This window comes from Rhamphochromis sp. 'chilingali' (genome assembly GCF_963969265.1).
Source record: "Rhamphochromis sp. 'chilingali' genome assembly, chromosome: 4".
Taxonomy (NCBI): domain Eukaryota; kingdom Metazoa; phylum Chordata; class Actinopteri; order Cichliformes; family Cichlidae; genus Rhamphochromis; species Rhamphochromis sp. 'chilingali'.
In genome coordinates this window covers 43,879,501-43,896,473 of record NC_137948.1, presented here as the reverse complement: position 1 = coordinate 43,896,473, position 16,973 = coordinate 43,879,501, and the positions used below count along the sequence as shown (strand labels likewise).

The 16,973-nt window shown below is 42.3% G+C and overlaps 1 protein-coding gene across 2 annotated transcripts; it reads right to left on the bottom strand.

The window, feature by feature from the left end:
• Nucleotides 1-1,565: 1,565 nt before the first annotated feature.
• tmx2b (thioredoxin-related transmembrane protein 2b) lies at nt 1,566-14,714 on the bottom strand. 2 transcript variants are annotated; one of them, XM_080880489.1, is made up of 8 exons: nt 14,493-14,714; nt 8,832-8,892; nt 7,721-7,834; nt 5,384-5,460; nt 5,178-5,284; nt 5,023-5,088; nt 4,818-4,947; nt 1,566-4,084 (listed from the first exon to the last, which is right to left on the bottom strand). In XM_080880489.1, the coding sequence occupies exons 2-8, from the start codon at nt 8,872-8,874 to the stop codon at nt 3,905-3,907; spliced, it is 717 nt and encodes a 238-aa protein (XP_080736615.1). In that variant the 5' UTR covers nt 8,875-8,892; nt 14,493-14,714; the 3' UTR covers nt 1,566-3,904. The 2 variants fall into 2 exon arrangements, with proteins under 2 accessions (XP_080736615.1, XP_080736614.1); XM_080880488.1 differs by lacking the exon at nt 14,493-14,714 and adding an exon at nt 11,538-11,843 and having other exon boundaries at nt 1,862-4,084.
• Between the last annotated feature and the right edge of the window lie 2,259 nt (nt 14,715-16,973).

Below are 16,973 nucleotides of genomic sequence, written 5' to 3'. Positions count from 1 at the left end.
CTCACAGTTGAAGTGTACCTCTGGTGCAAATTACTGACCTCTGTCATCATTTTAAGTGGGGGAACTTGCACAATCGGTGGCTGACTAAATACTTTTTTGCCCCACTGTACATCCCAGTGATAGTTGGTGTTTTCTGCAGGTGCTTCATTGGAGCTGTTAGCTACTGTACGTAGGAAATGAGGTTAGTGAGCTGCTCTCATACCAGAACGTTAAAGTTGCAGAACAAACAGGTGAACATGGATCACTACGAGTTCATCACTGAGACCAAGAACTTTCATACCCGAATTCTGAGAAGGTTCTCAGTCATCCAGCTCATTGTAGTCCAATGAGCTGGGAAAGGAAAGCGTTTTTTTTAAGTGTCCCTGACCAAGTTTCATCCAAGAAGCTTCTTCAGCACTAAGAGTAATTGGTGGGAGTGTCCCCAAGAGGGTCATGGACCCCCTATTGATCCTCCTCTGCCTCATCACATGAGCCAAGGTGTGAAAACAGGTGTGGGTCACAATCAGGTCAGGTTTTGAGCGAACCCAGGTTTTTAAAGTACAAGCAGTGACATCCTCCTTTATCAAATCCAACAGTGTGGCCTGATAGAGGGAAGGAGGCGACCAAAGGAAGTAGCAGATGAGCAGTAACTGTGTGAACACGTCTGACGTTTTTATCTACATGGTGACGCTTCATTTGCTGTCTTGGAAGCAAAAACAAAACTCTCTGCTCCTGGAAGCTGGGTTTGGTCAGCCAACTGTCAGCAGTTTGAACCAAAGATGTGTTGCATTCAAGTCAGTAATGTTGAAACTGGATTTATTCTGAACACAGGACAAGTACCATCAGATTTGATCCATTATGCAGTCCCACCTAGAAAGCATCTGATTGGTATGAGTTTGCTTTTGCAGCATGATAATGATCCCAAACACAAAAGTATATCTGAATAGAAAAACACACATTACAGCAGGACCTGGACATTAAGCAGTGTGGGATCAGCTTGACAAAGAACAGAAGATCGCCATTCAAAGAGCTTTGAAGAAATGACAGAAAGCTGCCTCACAGGTTTTAGCCTTGAACAATAAATGTGGTAACATCATTTGAAGGCATGGCGTACATTTTCATTGATCAATTCTAAAATCTACTCTAACCAGAATTTCAGCAGAATTAACTTCAGCTTATTGTGCAGCCCTCCAAAACTGTCCTTTCTCATTTTGCCCCATTAGAAATTGCCCTCGCCTGACGTCGCCCACACTGTAGAGCAGCGGTCCCCAAACTTTTTTGCACCACGGACCGGTTTATGCCCGACAATATTTCCACAGACCGGCCTTCAAGGTGTCGCGGATAAATACAACAAAATAAAACCAGTACCAGTACCGACAAAAAGATTTACTCATAACACACGTAAAAGACCCAGGAAAACAGAGTTAACGATAAAAGCGATAACAAAATAACACTGAAAACCGATAAAACCCTGAAAACCAGACATTTCACACCTGAGCCTCAACTCTCGCGGCCCGGTACCAAACGACTCACGGACCGGTGCCGGTCCGAGGCCTGGGGACCGCTGCTGTAGAGGTCACCCCACTAAAACATGATCCACTAGCTAATCGTTAGGAATGACACATTGTATATCCAAACCTTTATATCTTTGCAAGAGAATATGTATGTATACCTGCAACAAGCGCGGTTTGTGAACAGATTTTTTAAATCCAGGGAACTTATAAAATCAAAAAGACGGCAACTCGGCCCAAACTAGCTGAAAAAGTTCAATATGAGTCTTTCTAATGGACATAGTTAATTGGTTTAGCTCATTCATCTTCTACAAGCTTAGCTGGCTATAGTCATTTCACCACAGATGAAACATCTGCAGATAATTGGGCTACACAAAGACCCTGGCACAGAGTCGTCACATGTCACTGTGAGGGTGGTGACCAAAGTCTGAGCTAAAAGGAAGGAGGACGACAGCATCACAGCGCTTCATGTTGTCTTTACTGCATGAACAGCAAACAGGCCAGACTTTTCTGAATGAAATGTAACACGCCACAGAGGTTAGACATGGTCAACATGAATAATAAACCAAACCGGTTTTGTAACAACAGGTTAAATCAGGAACAAACATCTGTAAAACTACAGTGTGCTTACTGAATGTAAAAAAGGAAAAACGTGTCAGAAAATTGGTTCACTATGTAACAAATAACAGTTCTGATCATCAATATTCAAAAGGTTTGTAACAAAGACATGAATGCAGCAATGCCAGTGACCCAGATGATCCTCAGGCTGTGGAAACACGCTCGTTTTATCTCCATGGAGTCCAGGGGTCAGCCAATCAATGTGCAGGACACATCTGCCATCATCTGGGTGAGGAGCGCAGAGGCTCCTGGATCCACCAGCTGTGTTTCCATCATGCACACTCTGTTAGTCACTGTGTGCAGTTTCTCAACCCGGGGCTCAACACCCCGGCTGGGACCTGTAGATATGAAGTTTGTGGACAAGATGGATATAATCCAGTTTCCTCATGGATGAGACTGACCAAACAGTGACTCCCCCTCCATGGAGCATCCCAATTATTGGATTGTTGTTATTAGATATACTTTTTTTTAGAAAAGAAAATGTATTTGAGGGTCTCCACAGATTTATCACATGGCTCTTTATCATTTATCAGAATGTTTAAGTCATCAATTACACGTTAAGGCAGAAACCGAAGCCTTCTCTGTTTGAAAGCAAAATGATGGGTGGATAAAACACAGCAGGGTTTAGAAACCTACATTCAATGGCAACTACACACAAATACCACAATGAAGAAGGAAGAAAGAAATGAAACTCCTGTTGAACGAACCCCAAACTTCGGCCTGACTCACTGCTACTTTCTTTGCAGTGGTTGAATCATCAGCTACTTATAGTCTACAGCAGCTCACTGCTCAGGTCAGCGTCTGCAGTGAGCTGTGTTCGTGTGCACCGCCCCGTGTCCTGGCGTTGGAGCAGCAAACAGTGCTGCCAAACTGCTGCATGGTTCTTAGGGGGTTACTGCAGTTCACACAGATTCAATGCCTCATTTTCAGGTTTCTGCACGAGCAGGAACCAAGCACAGCCGAGAAGCCTGGAACTGCTTCACTGATCCCAAGCCAGCAATTATTTGATGTATTATTTAGTCTATTAGATTAAAATGTAAACTTGCACATGCATGTAGTCAAGTTTAAGAAAAAAGTCCTTTGCATTTAGAGTTTTACGAAGTCAAACTAAAAACAAAGGTGGGCTCGTCAGGTAGGGAGTTACACCTGAACGTGTTTTACACCATCTGTTAAAGGCAACTGCAGAACACGGGTCATACACAGCAGACTGGAGACCAGGTGAGAAACTGGGGGGAAGCGTAGGATCACTGAATCACCGCTACTTTAAATCAACCTGACTACTAAGTGCTGCCAGTCAGGGCCTGTAAGGTGTGTCCAAAGAAAGAAACAGCTGACTGGGAGCTGCACACAGTCACGGTCAGCAGGTAAAAACACTCAAAGAAGAAAACACGACAGAAGCTGATGGAATGTGTGTGACGAAGCTGCTAAATGGTCCACATCAGTAACTAACTAACTGCATTTAAATTATTAAAGATTAAAATAAGTCATTAGTAGCATAAAACATGTTCTGCTCCTGTGTTGGACGTCTCCATCATCAGCCCCCACCAGCCAAACTCCTCCACCAAAGAGTGACCTCAGGTCCTCTTCACACAACTGGGATGGTTTACTGCAGTTTGCTTTGATACTCTGCTAAATTACATATTAGGGACATTCAGGGAAAGGGGCGGGGCCTGATTCACAAGTAAACAGAACACTCTGAAGAGGAGCATGAAGACAAAGGTGGAGGAGGAGCTAGCTGACCCACAGTGGACCCACAGATTCCATTAACAAGTCCAGTGTGAGTAATACAAATGGTCCTATTTGTCCTTCTTGGATTCAGACTCCACCCCCTGGGCTTCAACTCCCTGCTGCTCTGGCTCCTCCTCCTCGGGCACTGGGGGGAACTGGGATTGGCTGACCTTGTCTCCTCTGGTCTTGCTGAGCTTCTTGGACTTCTGGTAGAGTTCGTTCAGGTTGAACTCTCGGATGATGTTCTCCTGATGGAAACAAGCATGCAAAGTCTTAAATATAAAGACTCTAAGTGTCAAGTATATGGATCAGGAGGGGAACAGCTGACACTATAACTGGTGTGCAAGTTTCTGGAGCTCACAGCTCTGCCTAAGCTCTGCCTTTCCCCTCAGCCCAACCAGTCAAGCCTGACCCTGGTTAGAATGAAGGGATCTTCCTGTTAAAGGGGAGTTTTTCCTCTCCACTGTGGCCAGGTGCTTACTCACAGAGGACTGTGTTAATATTGGGCTTCTGTCACTTATTGAAGATAATTACAACAAATCAATTTTTAATTTCAGTCTGAAGTTTTTAAAGAAACATGTTTCTTATCCCATGTCAACCCTGCAAAGAAGAAGATACAAAGTTACTTTCTCATGCACAGATGTAAATATTTGTAAAACATAAATGTTCTGATTAACACCGCTTACCTTCAGCATTTCAGATATTTCCTTATTTTCTATAATTGGAGTAAATGTAAATAGGATTCTGTGTAACAATCGCACACTGATGGAACAAACGGTGACCCCAGGGTCAGACGACGCACTGCGAACTTGTTTTCTCTTTTTTAGATTACTTCGCACGTCGTTCGCTCCACTGACCACGTTTTAACGGACAAACAGGAGGCCACAGTGCCATGCGACCAAGTCCAGGTGTTACTGAGAAAAAGAACATCTTTGATATTACAGGTGTTCACCTTTAGCACACCAGCAGCAGCAGTCTCACCTCAGTGAAGCTCCATGACACAGCCCTGCCCTTCTTGTCCACCTGAGGGCGCCGCATAACTTCCTTCCCTCCTTGGAACAGCACCAATGATGGAAGCTGCTTGGAGAGTGGAGATGCTGACACCTTGTACCTGCAGAACAGGGAGTGCTCGTATGTATGTGGGGAGCCAAACGTCACCGAGAAAACTGATTTAAAAGGGTCTTACTTTTTGGAAACCTCTCCATAGCGTCCAATGTCCACTTTGCCAAACTTTAGGCCAGCACAGTTATACCTATTCCACAGAACAGAAGGCACTGAAGTTACTCCTGAACGCAGATGAAGACACGCCACGATTTCACCAGAGGACGGTCTCAGCCTTACTTGAGAGAGAGATCAGCGTACACAGAAGCGAAGGACTGGCACTCTGGAGACCAGTTGGCAAAAAACTCGACGATCCACGTCACACGGCCGTCTCTCGCCAGTTCATCCTGCGCACACACGGTAAACACACACTTTAAAACAACTGGACGTAAGTGTGTTTCACCAACAACCAAACCTCTACCACCAACTCTTCCACTTGTACTCACATCAATAGTTTTGTCACTGAAGTATTTGATGTACTCGGGTCCCATGTACAGAGGAGGCTTACAGGTCATCAAAAACACTGAAACACACAGAAGATCACAGCATCTCACACTCAGTCTGCTGCTTTTTCAGCTGACTCCAGTGAACTGCTCTCAGCAGGATCTCACATATTAGTGAACTTACTGTGTCTTTGTATGTTAACATATTATTTCCCTTGTCTGAGGGAACGTCAGCCCACTAAGCATCCAATGAAACACACCTTATTTTCTTATATCTCCAGTTTTCAGTGTAACTCACTTCCAGCTTCTCGTTTCAGATTTCTATGACTGATCGTAGCACACTAAACATCAACTCATGACAACTCTAAAGGCCTTTGATCCGTTAATTCATCACAATCTTAGAATGGACAACTGGACAAGTAGATGACGTTCAAACTCCGACCCCTCTGTCTCGATCCCTTGCTCTGCTGTTTTAACCGGTTTGAGCCTGTGACTCTTTCTTCTTTGGAGGATGTGGTCGGCCACCTGAGGCCCTCTGGTTCTCCAAATGATCCTGTCCCACCACAGCTTTTTCAGGAGATGTTTCCTAGCATAGGCCAGGCTGTTCTCACTGTTATATACAGCAGATGTGGTGTAGTCCCTGCTCATTTCAAGCATGCATCAGTACAACCCCTGCTTAAGAAACCTGCCCTGGACCACACTGTGTTGGCTAACTTCAGGCCTCTCTCCAAGTTGTCTTTTATGTCTAAAATCTTAGAGAAAATTGTACACTGCCAACTGATGGATTTTTAAATGAGAACGGTTTCTTAGTCTTCCAGTCAGGTTTTAAAAACTTTCATAGCACGGAGTCAGCACTCTTAAAGGTTTTTACTGATATCCTCTGGTAATCATGTTGTTCTTGTCCTCCTTGACCTAACAGCTGCCTTTGACACTGTAGACCACAACATTTTGCTGTCTCGCTTCACCATCTTGCAGGCATTCGTGGTACTGCCTTGAAATGACATCTATCTTTGTGACAGAACTTTTAGTGTTAACTTTTTAAGGTTGAGTCCTTCTCTGCCGCTCTTCAGCTTGGGGTCCCACAGGGCTCAATTTTAGGGCCTCTGCTTTTTTCATTATATTTACAGCCCCTGGGAACCATCCTCAGAAGGCACGGATTATCCTTCCACTGCTATGCTGACGACTGTCAGATTTATCTGCCTCTGAAGCAGAACGATGCCTTCTCTATTAAACCACTTTATCAAATCTTGGATGTTCCTAAACTTTCTAAGATGTAATTCAAGCAAAAGAGAGGTGATTGTGTTTGGTCCCAGTGGACCTTGTGAACCCTCCACTATTGACCCCTGGCAGAGTACTTTAAACCTGTCAAGTCCAGTTTTTATCATTTAAGGTGTTTGGCAAAGGTAAGACTATTTTATCCAGGCCGCATTTTGAAACAGTAATGCGTGCTTTTACTTCATCTCGTTTGCATTACTGTAATGTGCTGTATTGTGGAGTTAGTCGGCGTCTTCTCTCTCATCTGCAGCTGAACTGGTAAAAGAGAGCACATGACTCCCATCCTCGCCTCACTCCATTGGCTGCCTGTATATCTTAGAGTTCATTTTAAAACTCTGTTTTCAAATGGTTAAACGGTCTTGCCCCACCTTACCTCTCTGAGCTTCTGCATCCTTACTCCCCCCCAGGTTTCTCAGGTCAGCTGACAAGCTGCTCCTGGAGGTACCCAGGTCCAAGAGGAAGCTCAGAGGGGGCGGGGCCTTCTCTGCAGCACATTAGAGAGGCCCCTTCACTGTCCACTTTTAAAACGCGTCTTAAAACCCATTTTTACTCCTTGGCTCATGACAAGGAGTAAAAATGATTTTATTGTTTTAAATGTAATTCTAATTCTCATTTTATATTATTTTACTTTTTGCTATTTGTGCTAATTTTATTCATTTAAATATCATTTTAATTATCATCTTATTTTTATATTTTTATCCTTTTATATATATTTTTTTAACTTACTGAAAATATCATTTCTGGCATGTCAGGTGTACAGCACTTAGTGTTCAGCTGGGGAGTTGTTCTGAAAGTGCTATATAAAGAAATTGCTTGCTTACTGTTGCATATATACATGTTTGCACTCTCTAAGGCCCGTGGCACTTGTACTGTTTTTTTTATCCTACTGCGGTAACAAACTCCTTTGCGGGATGAACAAATGGTCTTTAGCCTTCTCTCTCCTGTAGTTTGTTTGGCCCTGTTCTTCCTGTTAACGTGGAGTTCTCCCCACCAACAGTCTCAGTGATCCTGTGGGACCAGACGGTTTCTGTGAGGTGCTACTGTCTAAACAATGAGCTGACAGACCTATGCAGAGCGTCAGGTAGAGCAGCCCCATCCTGATGTCCAGTCTGAAGAACAGGATCACATTGGCCACTTTGCTGAACAGGATGATGTTGCCCACATGTTGCTCCACAGTTACTGACACAAACAACACAGAGACACTTTCATGTTTTAGTCAATGCTTTAAAACAGATTAGCAGCAGATAATAAACAGCCCTAATCAATGATGAACACTTGGGCTGTTCGATATAACGATATATATCGGATGACGATATAAAACGTTTGAGTCTGAGGTTTATTTTTTAGCACCTGGCGGCTCTTTTTGCTTCTCATCCGTAAACACTCTGCATACTGTTTCACGTCATTCAGTTTATTTTGAAAAGTCTCAACAGGATCTTGAGCTTTATTGTGAAAGGTTTATGTGGAACATAAACAAGCGGACACACGATGCTGTTACCGTCGTTGTTGCTAACGACAACGCATAAAAACAGGCGCTTGTCCGTCCGTAGTGTGGTTATATTAAATATAAGAGAAAGAGAGAACTTGAAGAAATTAATAATAACTACAGGGACATCAGAACCATGAACAAATATTGCTGTAAACAGTTTATTTTGCGACAGCATGAAACAAATGACAGCGTAAAATGAAACGACAGATGTTTTTATATCGTCATCCGATATATATCGTTACATCGAACAGCCCTAGGCTTTTCCCCGCAGCACGCCGTGTAATAAATACAAAGAAAATGGCGCCGTTACAACTTATGACTAAAAATGTATAGCTTCATGCATCGATTAAAACACTCGACTCCAGCTACAGGACGCCCAGCTGGAAACACTTCCTGCAAGTCGAGCTGCCCGAGATTCACAGAACTTACAGAAAATGTTAAATGTTTGTGATTTATATCGTTATCGGGGCGATGGGATATGAGATTGTGGTCATATCGCACAGCCCTGATGAATGCGGTGATGCAACATCTTTCAAATTCACTACTAAATGTGAAACAGAGCTCTGTAACGGGCTGAATCTTGAGGAATTCACTGAACAGCCAATTTAAAAGCCTCCTGACAGAGAACATCACAGAGCGCTGGATAGCACACAACTCATCCACACTATGAAAAAGACATTTACTCACTCGCCCGGCGGTTCTTCATCATCACGATGGCACTGAGGAACATGAGGATCTCCACCTCTCTCTGAGAACACAAACATGGCCTTTGTTACTCTGCCGTCTCTGCTCCACTCGCACAGCCTCTACAGCTCTGACACGATTTGCTAACACAGCTTTTCCCATTTGACTGGTTGTTGTTTACACCTTTGTTACTCAGCTGATTTCAGAAACAAACAAAACTGTGAGATGAGCAGAGAGAACACTAAGATGATTTTCATTTTAGCTCTGAACAGATTTTAAAGCCCTGTTCTGATACTTGCACAGGTTCTGTATCTCTTCTGTCAAAACAGCAACTGCAAATAAAGCACCACATCTGCCAAATAAGTCATTTACAGTGATGTACACCAGTCAGACTGTGAGGAAACAAAGGCATGAACACTTGTTTCTAATTCCAATTTGGACACATTGTTCTCATAGATGTGAAACACAGGATTGCATGAGGCCAGACCATCAGTACAAACAGTTGTGCCCAAGTACAAGTTACTCAGATATGTCACCACTAGGGCTGGGCTATATCGTACCGTTCACGGGAATACCGGTGCAATGTTGGGCAACGATAGGAAAATGAAACATGGCGATAGAATATGGGTAAAACGCGCATGCGCAGTGCCCATGTTTACACATATGCACATGGCGGAAAAAGCATGGCGGCGACGCAGAATGAGAAGAGCGAAAGTGGATCGTTGAATGAAACCATGAACCTGAACTGGTTTGTAAAAATGCTGCAGCTTCACTGGTGTGGAACTGGTTTAGCTTTCGTCCGTCAGATACACAACAAAGCACTATTTTTGGTAGCGCATGCTAGCGGGCCGTCGTTATTACCGTGTTGTTTGGAAAATACGGCGCACTTAAAATCAATCCTTTGATTTTTCTGAAAGTCGACAGAGCCCCTTATAATCCCGTGTGCCTTATGTATGAACTCTGGTTGTGTTTACTGACCTCGAAACGATTTTATGTACACGGCGCTCGAAAATCTGTCAAATGTTTCAGTACGACTTTGCTGAGCTACGAAGCCGCACCGCTTGATGGATTGTGGGAGCGTTACGGCTATCGTAGGCGGAGCCTCGCGGAGTGATACGTACTGTGCTTCAACATAATGTTACCGTATTGTGTGTGTATGACCTCTTTTTAAGTTTTGTGGATGTTATACATGGTTGTGCTGAGGATGTGTCGGCCAGTTTCCACTGGAAATGCCTTTTGGTTAAACTGTCAGCGAGGAATTTGCACTGTTACATTTTTATATAGTTTTAATGCACATAAAAAACAGCTGCTTGTTTAAGTGAAAATACATTGATGGTTTTTGCACTAATAAAGTTGTGGAGTTGTAAAGTATTTTGTCTCGTCTCAATTATATCGTCAGTTATATCGTTATCGCAAATTTTCAAATGTATATCGTGATAAATATTTTTGGTCATATCGCCCTGCTCTAGTCACAGTCTACATCTACAAGAAGACCAATCTGTCTCCCACAAACGAGAGGAAACAGTCCAGAAACCAGCAGGGCTCAAGCCTCATGACCTGGAAACTGCTAGAACACCAGTGTCTGTCTTTGCTGTGGAGGGGCTTCACCCTCTCCACAGAAAGCTCCACTCAATTTTGCAGCTTCCCATTTGGACAAGCCGAAGGCTTCTTGAGAAAGGTCTTGTGCCCGGACATGATGAAGATTGAGCTCTTTGGCTATATTAACAAGACTCATGTTTGGAGGAGTCAAGTTGAGGGAAACCTAAGAACACCGTAGCAACTGTCAGGCATGGCGGCAGTAGCATCACGCTCTAGGGCTGTTGCTGCCAGTGGTACTGGTACCCTGCACAATGTGGATGGAATAATGAAGACAGAGGAGAAGGACTACATGCAAATTCTTCAACTTCACCTCAGATCAGTGGCTAGATGGTTGAAACTTAGAAGCAATATGATGTTCTACCAGGATGAGGAACCCAGGAACATCACAACTGGTTCTGCAGACTAATGTTAAGTTTGACCTCTGACCCCAATTTGTGGACTATGCCTGGGCTAAGAAACAAACCAATTTAAATGAACTCTTCCAGTTTCGTAAAGAAAAGTGGTCAAATATCCAGACTAGATTATGCCAGAAGCTCATTAACCAAGTGTCTGGTTGGGGTGCAACTTTGTAAGACACATATATTCTTTTTTTTTTAAAGTCACTAGAGATCTATGCAGTACACCAAAGAACAGCTTAAAGAACCATTAAAAGCCCAACTTCACCACAACATTCATGAGTGTATATAAACTGTAAGAGCTCTAACGGGACATTAAATTCGGTTCCATTTGGCTTTTATTATTATTACAACAACAACCCTCATTCTGTGATACCCCGATTTTGCCTCCCCTCCTGCAACCTTCAGGACCAACACAGTAACACTGACACCCCATGTTCATTCTTGTATTTTAACAGACCTTCATTGATATGCCGTAAGCAATAAAACACATTAATCAACAGCGGAAAACTACAAATGAATCGTTTTCACTTGTGTATCTTAGTCAACAAGTCCAGGAACATCAATGAGTTGCTTTTTGGCCGCTGTTTGGCCTGACAGCTAAAGTCATCTGGCCCTCGTTACCACAGCCTGTGCATTGGTCCAGCATTCACTGACCGGCTAGCTGCTAACACATTCGGGAAAACGACCAGACTTTCTGGCTTTTTCTACGGACCCAGTCGAAGTCGCAGGAGTTGCCGTCTTCTCGCTGTGTGGCCAGACGGTCACAGATGCCGGGCGTCTTGCGGACAGCTAGAAATGCTACAGACATGAAGAGAGATGCTACGTAATATGGCTTCAGCAGCCACTTGTACACCTGCGGTAGATGGTACAGAAAAGCGAATAATGGCGTCAACAAAGCCATCTTGAAGCTAACTGTCGTACAACAACTAACCCGGGAAATAAACCCCGCAAAGACGGAGGTCAGCAGTGCTAAACCGTTAGCTTAGTATAAATGGCTCTGCGCTAGCAGAGCAACGTGAAGGGGGTCGGAACCACAGCTTCCGACATAGATGTTAAAAATAAAAGCATTGAATTTTATATTGTGGATCGTTACTTTTGGATTCAACCTTTTTGTATATCTTTGTAGTCATTTAATGGAAAAAATAACGGTGCGATAGATATTTAAACGCACTGCCGCTGTTTCTAGGCCTAAAATGACTCATGTCGCCTTTTAATTTGAAGCTGGCAGGACTAACGTCCTGTGTAAGTGTAAGCTGGAAGATGCTGCACGTTCAGTTTTATGGAGCACGAGCAAAAATTGTGTTTCACGTTTTTGTGCGCGTGCGATTCTTTTGTTTACAGCTGTGAATTATCTAAGTTTTTTTGTTTGTTTGTTTTTTGTGTGAATTATCTAAGTTTTTTTGTTTGTTTGTTTGTTTTTTGTGTGAATTATCTAAGTTTTTTTGTTTGTTTGTTTTTGTGTGAATTATCTAAGTTCTGTACTCATTATTACGTCAGTAGATAGCGCTCACAGGCTCAACGCATGCGCAACTCAGAAATAAATGACCTGGGCACGATGATGTCTCTACACATGAAAGAGAAATAAACAAACAACCGATTTGAAATAGCATCTTCAGGCATTTTGTTACTAACAGCCTGTTGCAGTTATGTGTTAGGATTTCTTTTATTCAATCTATATTTTTTTTAAAAAGATAGACATTGTGTTCTTAAAATATTTGAAGGAAACTGGAGAAAAAGAGAAGAGAAAGAATTGACAGGCCTCAAAAACTTCATCTTCAACAGATAAACTGTATCATGTCCAGGACCTGAAAGACCTCATCAGAAAGATTTGTATGGCACTCCATCACATGTTGACATGAGGTGAAAGTAAATGTTGCACTGAGCTCCTGGTTAAAAGCCATGAATGAGACTCCTCAAGGGAAACATCTAGAAAAACAAGGAAAAGAAACTTTCACAATATGTGAAGTTACAGCCCAATTTCTCCAAATGTATTAGACAAACAGATAAGTCCTAAACTCCCTGATATGCTGATGTTATGTCAGTAATTGATGCAGACATCAAATGTTAAGCCTGTACACACTTTGTCATGGATATAAGAGGACTCGTAAAAAAAGGTGTACTAATAAATAAATCAAAAATGTTAATCAAGTCATCGGATTTATTCCAAATTGGAAAATACTTTTCTGTCCACCATTTGTGTGACTAACAGTCTCACCTCCAGGTGGCTGTTGTTGCAATCTGGTGACATATAGATAAAACTGGATTGTGCTGTACAGATACTAAGGAGTCCTGTCATGGCTCGTGTGCAATCACACAACTCTTACTGCAGAAAAGGCAGTTTGGAAATTTCAGTGACATTACAATTGTTGTGCATTACTGTAAAATCAGTGCTGTGAGAGTGACTTTAAGATCACAGCCTGATTAAAAACACAATCTAACATAAAGGTTATTGCCCCTGGAAATAGCTGTAAGATATTAAGACAGCGAGATCACAGGATGGCCAAAAATGTACTTTGAAATGAGATTCTTGTTTCATTGGAACAATAAAGTACGATGACAAAGAATAAGTGCACCTATAACAACGAGTATCACTGCTGAGGAGTTTAATGTTTTACGTGCAGACTCGGGCTGCTTGTCTCCTCTTGACATTTTCTTATTTAAACGTCGGAAGCTGAAAATTTAGCAGCACAACACTGTTTCCTTTTCCCATCAAACATTTCTTTCAGTCATCTGTTTATCAGTGTGATATGTGACTAATATTTTTTTTGTAAAAACCAATAACACAAATACAAGAGTAAATATTTTATCAAAGATACATGATGACTCGTGCAAAACAACATTATAACATAGTCAAAAAAGTTTTATGACACTCTGACACTTTCAAAGCATAAGAACAGAAGTTCTTACACACACACACACACACACACACACACACACACACACACACACACACACACACACACACACACACACAGGTGCCCTGAAAACGTTGTCATCATGCTAGTCCACCGCCATATTATTAGGATCATATTTTTTGGTGCTATGATCGTGGATTTTTACCGAGTTATACATCATCATATATATCAGACCTTCCCAAAGTGTGGGGCCTGCCTCCCTGGGGGGGCGCAGAGCCATTGCAGGGGGGCGCGGTATGAAAAGGGGGGGAAGAAAAAACAAAACTCTTGGACACTGCTAGCACGGGGCGCCCACACAAACACAAAGCAGGAGATGAAGCGTCGCTGAATATGTTTCCAAACCAACTTCATTCTGAGCCAAAGACTAGAAAATCTGGTGAAGCAAATCTGCCCTTTGGCTTCACCTGCACAGGTGCTGAGGTAGGTCTCCCTGCAGGTTCCCCTTCTTCAGGAGCAGCGCTGGGCTGTTTAAACCACGGACAAACAGGATCCCACAGCTGTTTGTGTTTTTAAACCCATTTTGCACAGAGAGGCATTTTTTGAAAAATGCATTGATAGCAATGTTGAATATTATTACACATACAGTAAAACAATCACACTGTGACGCCTCTGCCTTTCTAAATGGAGGGACAGTAACTGCGTGTAAACCTGCAGATAGTCAGATTAACAGTATTTAGTCTATCTGCCATTCTGCAGTTCATCTCATGTAAACAATAACGTGGCCACAGCGTGACGTGGAAAAGGTTACATACCTTTGACGTTGCGTGACGAACTCTGTATTCCTCGTCCACACGTAAACGCAAAAAAGGAGTTTAAAAATCTCAGTTTTCAGTGATTTGAAACGCCGTTTACGTGGACGAAACAGCTGCGTGTTCAAAATCACCCGTGTAGGTGCGGACGCAGCGTGACAGAGTTAGTAGTTTATGTTATTACTTCCTGCAGATTACTTGTATTTGCTTAATTGTTCACTAAATGTTTGAGGTGTGAAATAAACAGCAGTGGAGCAAAATATGGGCGTGTGGTTGGAGGATGTGGTTGTGCGTGTGCACGCGCGAGAAAGGGGGGAGGGACGAAAGATTTTCTTGTAAAACAAAGGGGGGCCCAGCAAAAAAAGTTTGGGAACCACTGATGGGACGTTCTGTATCGAGGCTTCGGAGCGTGTGTCGAGTAATGGAGGGGGCGTTTCCGCGAAGCGCGTATCGAGGCTTGCTTCATTTATGGGAGGAGCTGAAAATGATGACGTCCGAAGCCTCGCTGCCCGGCTGTACCACGTGACTGGTTCATGAAGTGGTTCGAACTTTGCCGCGAGATATGACAGCGATATAAACCCCTCAGACTTCATTCAAAATGTGGGTGTTTGATGGAGAGTTGTTAGTGAGAGTTGGAGAGAGTTTGGAGGTTTATGAGAGTGAGGAGAGAAAGTCAGGAGAGAATGGAGCCAGCTAAGAAGAGGAGGATGTCCTCCCCTGTGTGGGAACATTTTGATCTTATTCCTCCCAACAAGGTATGTAAATTTCTACAGAAGATGTATTTTCATAATACTGATGGTGCAATAAAACTTATGTTAAGCTGTCTGTACTTTTGTACAAGGTGAAGTGTTTGCTATGTGCCAGGGAGCTGGGATATAACAACAACACCTCATCCATGCTTAGGCACTACAGAGCTTTGCATGAGAATAAGGGGAACACCGATTGTGGAGCAAGACCAGGTGAGCCATCAAATGCAATGATAATATAGCATGCAGTAATGTTACTAAATGATATAACAATATTATACAACTGTTATAAGTTACGTGTGTGATATTTATATTTGAGCTTTGTTTTTGTTGTCTTTCCTCAGGAGAACAATCTCAAATAGATGAAGACCTGGTCAGCATGGTGATTGAGGACTCCCAGCCATTTAGCATTGTGGAGGACAAAGGATTCAAAAGATTTGTTAAATCATTAAATCCCAGCTATGTTCTCCCCACTAAAGGTTATAAAAGCAGTGAAAATTTAGTTTTTACAGAATAAAATGTGAACAGGCAGGACTGAGGCTCAAAGCCTCAGTGTGTAGCTGTCCATACCTCAACGTTACAAAAGCACAACCACTGTCCACACCCCAACCACACCTCACCTCACAGTAAATGATCGTTTCCATTTCAAGCATTTCCAAATAATCATTTTCCATACTGCCACTATAAATATACACAGTATACTGCCATCACTACAATATACATGTTTTACACACTCCTTTTGTTGTAGACATTTACAGGCTGTGTGCAAAATGCCACACTCTTCAAATTCATGCCAGCTATTATTTTTACGTCCAGTAGGTGTCCTACTAGAGCAAATGAAGCTTCAAGAAGCTTCGCGTTGGGGTGAACCAATTGGATGAAAAGCTTCAGTGCTTCATGGGGCTTCATCTGCCCATCACTACAACTCGCTACATATATTTGAGTTTGTAATATGTGATGGCCAAACCCGTGGCCACACTCTAAAGTTGGTAACTTTTGTATTTTCATTCTTCATTTGAACATAGTAATACATTTTAGTTGCCAATAACTTCATTGATTGGTTTGGATACATCTGTTCTATTTGTAAGCGCGCACATTTAGTTTACTTATGTATTCATACTAAATTTCTTTGCTTTCTGACTAACTTTTGTCTTTTTATTTCTTACCTGCCATCATCCCTGGGAGTTGCTGGACAAAAGATGGTAGCCAGGGTTTGAAACCATTAAATACAAGGGAAGATAATTGGACCACACCACCACTTCCTGCTGAAGGGGGAATGTGTGTTTTCTTTACTTTAAAAACAAAGTATTTGTATTTAATTAAATATTTGAGTTTAGGGTTTAATGGGGTTTTTGATTTTCTTCTTTAGTGTTTAGTTTATTAACAAACTAGATTGTACTGCATCGTTTGTGATTTATGATTGTGTTTTGTTTGTTACCCCTCATGTGTCACAATGGTCTGATCAGCCATTATATATACCCTTGTATGTCATTCATGTTTAGGTCAATTATGTATGTTTGGGCAGTCATTTGGTTTGTTAAGGTTGCAGTCTTTGCCTGAGTTCAGTTTTGTTTCTTTGACCTCTTTTATGAGCTCAACATTTATTAGTCTTGTAAATATAATTTTTGGGGGTTAAATAAATGGAAACTATATTTTTCTAATAATTCCTGGGACTCCTCCTGTTTTTCAACTCGGTCCATCACATAATATAAACAATGAACAGTATTGGCTCCATTAC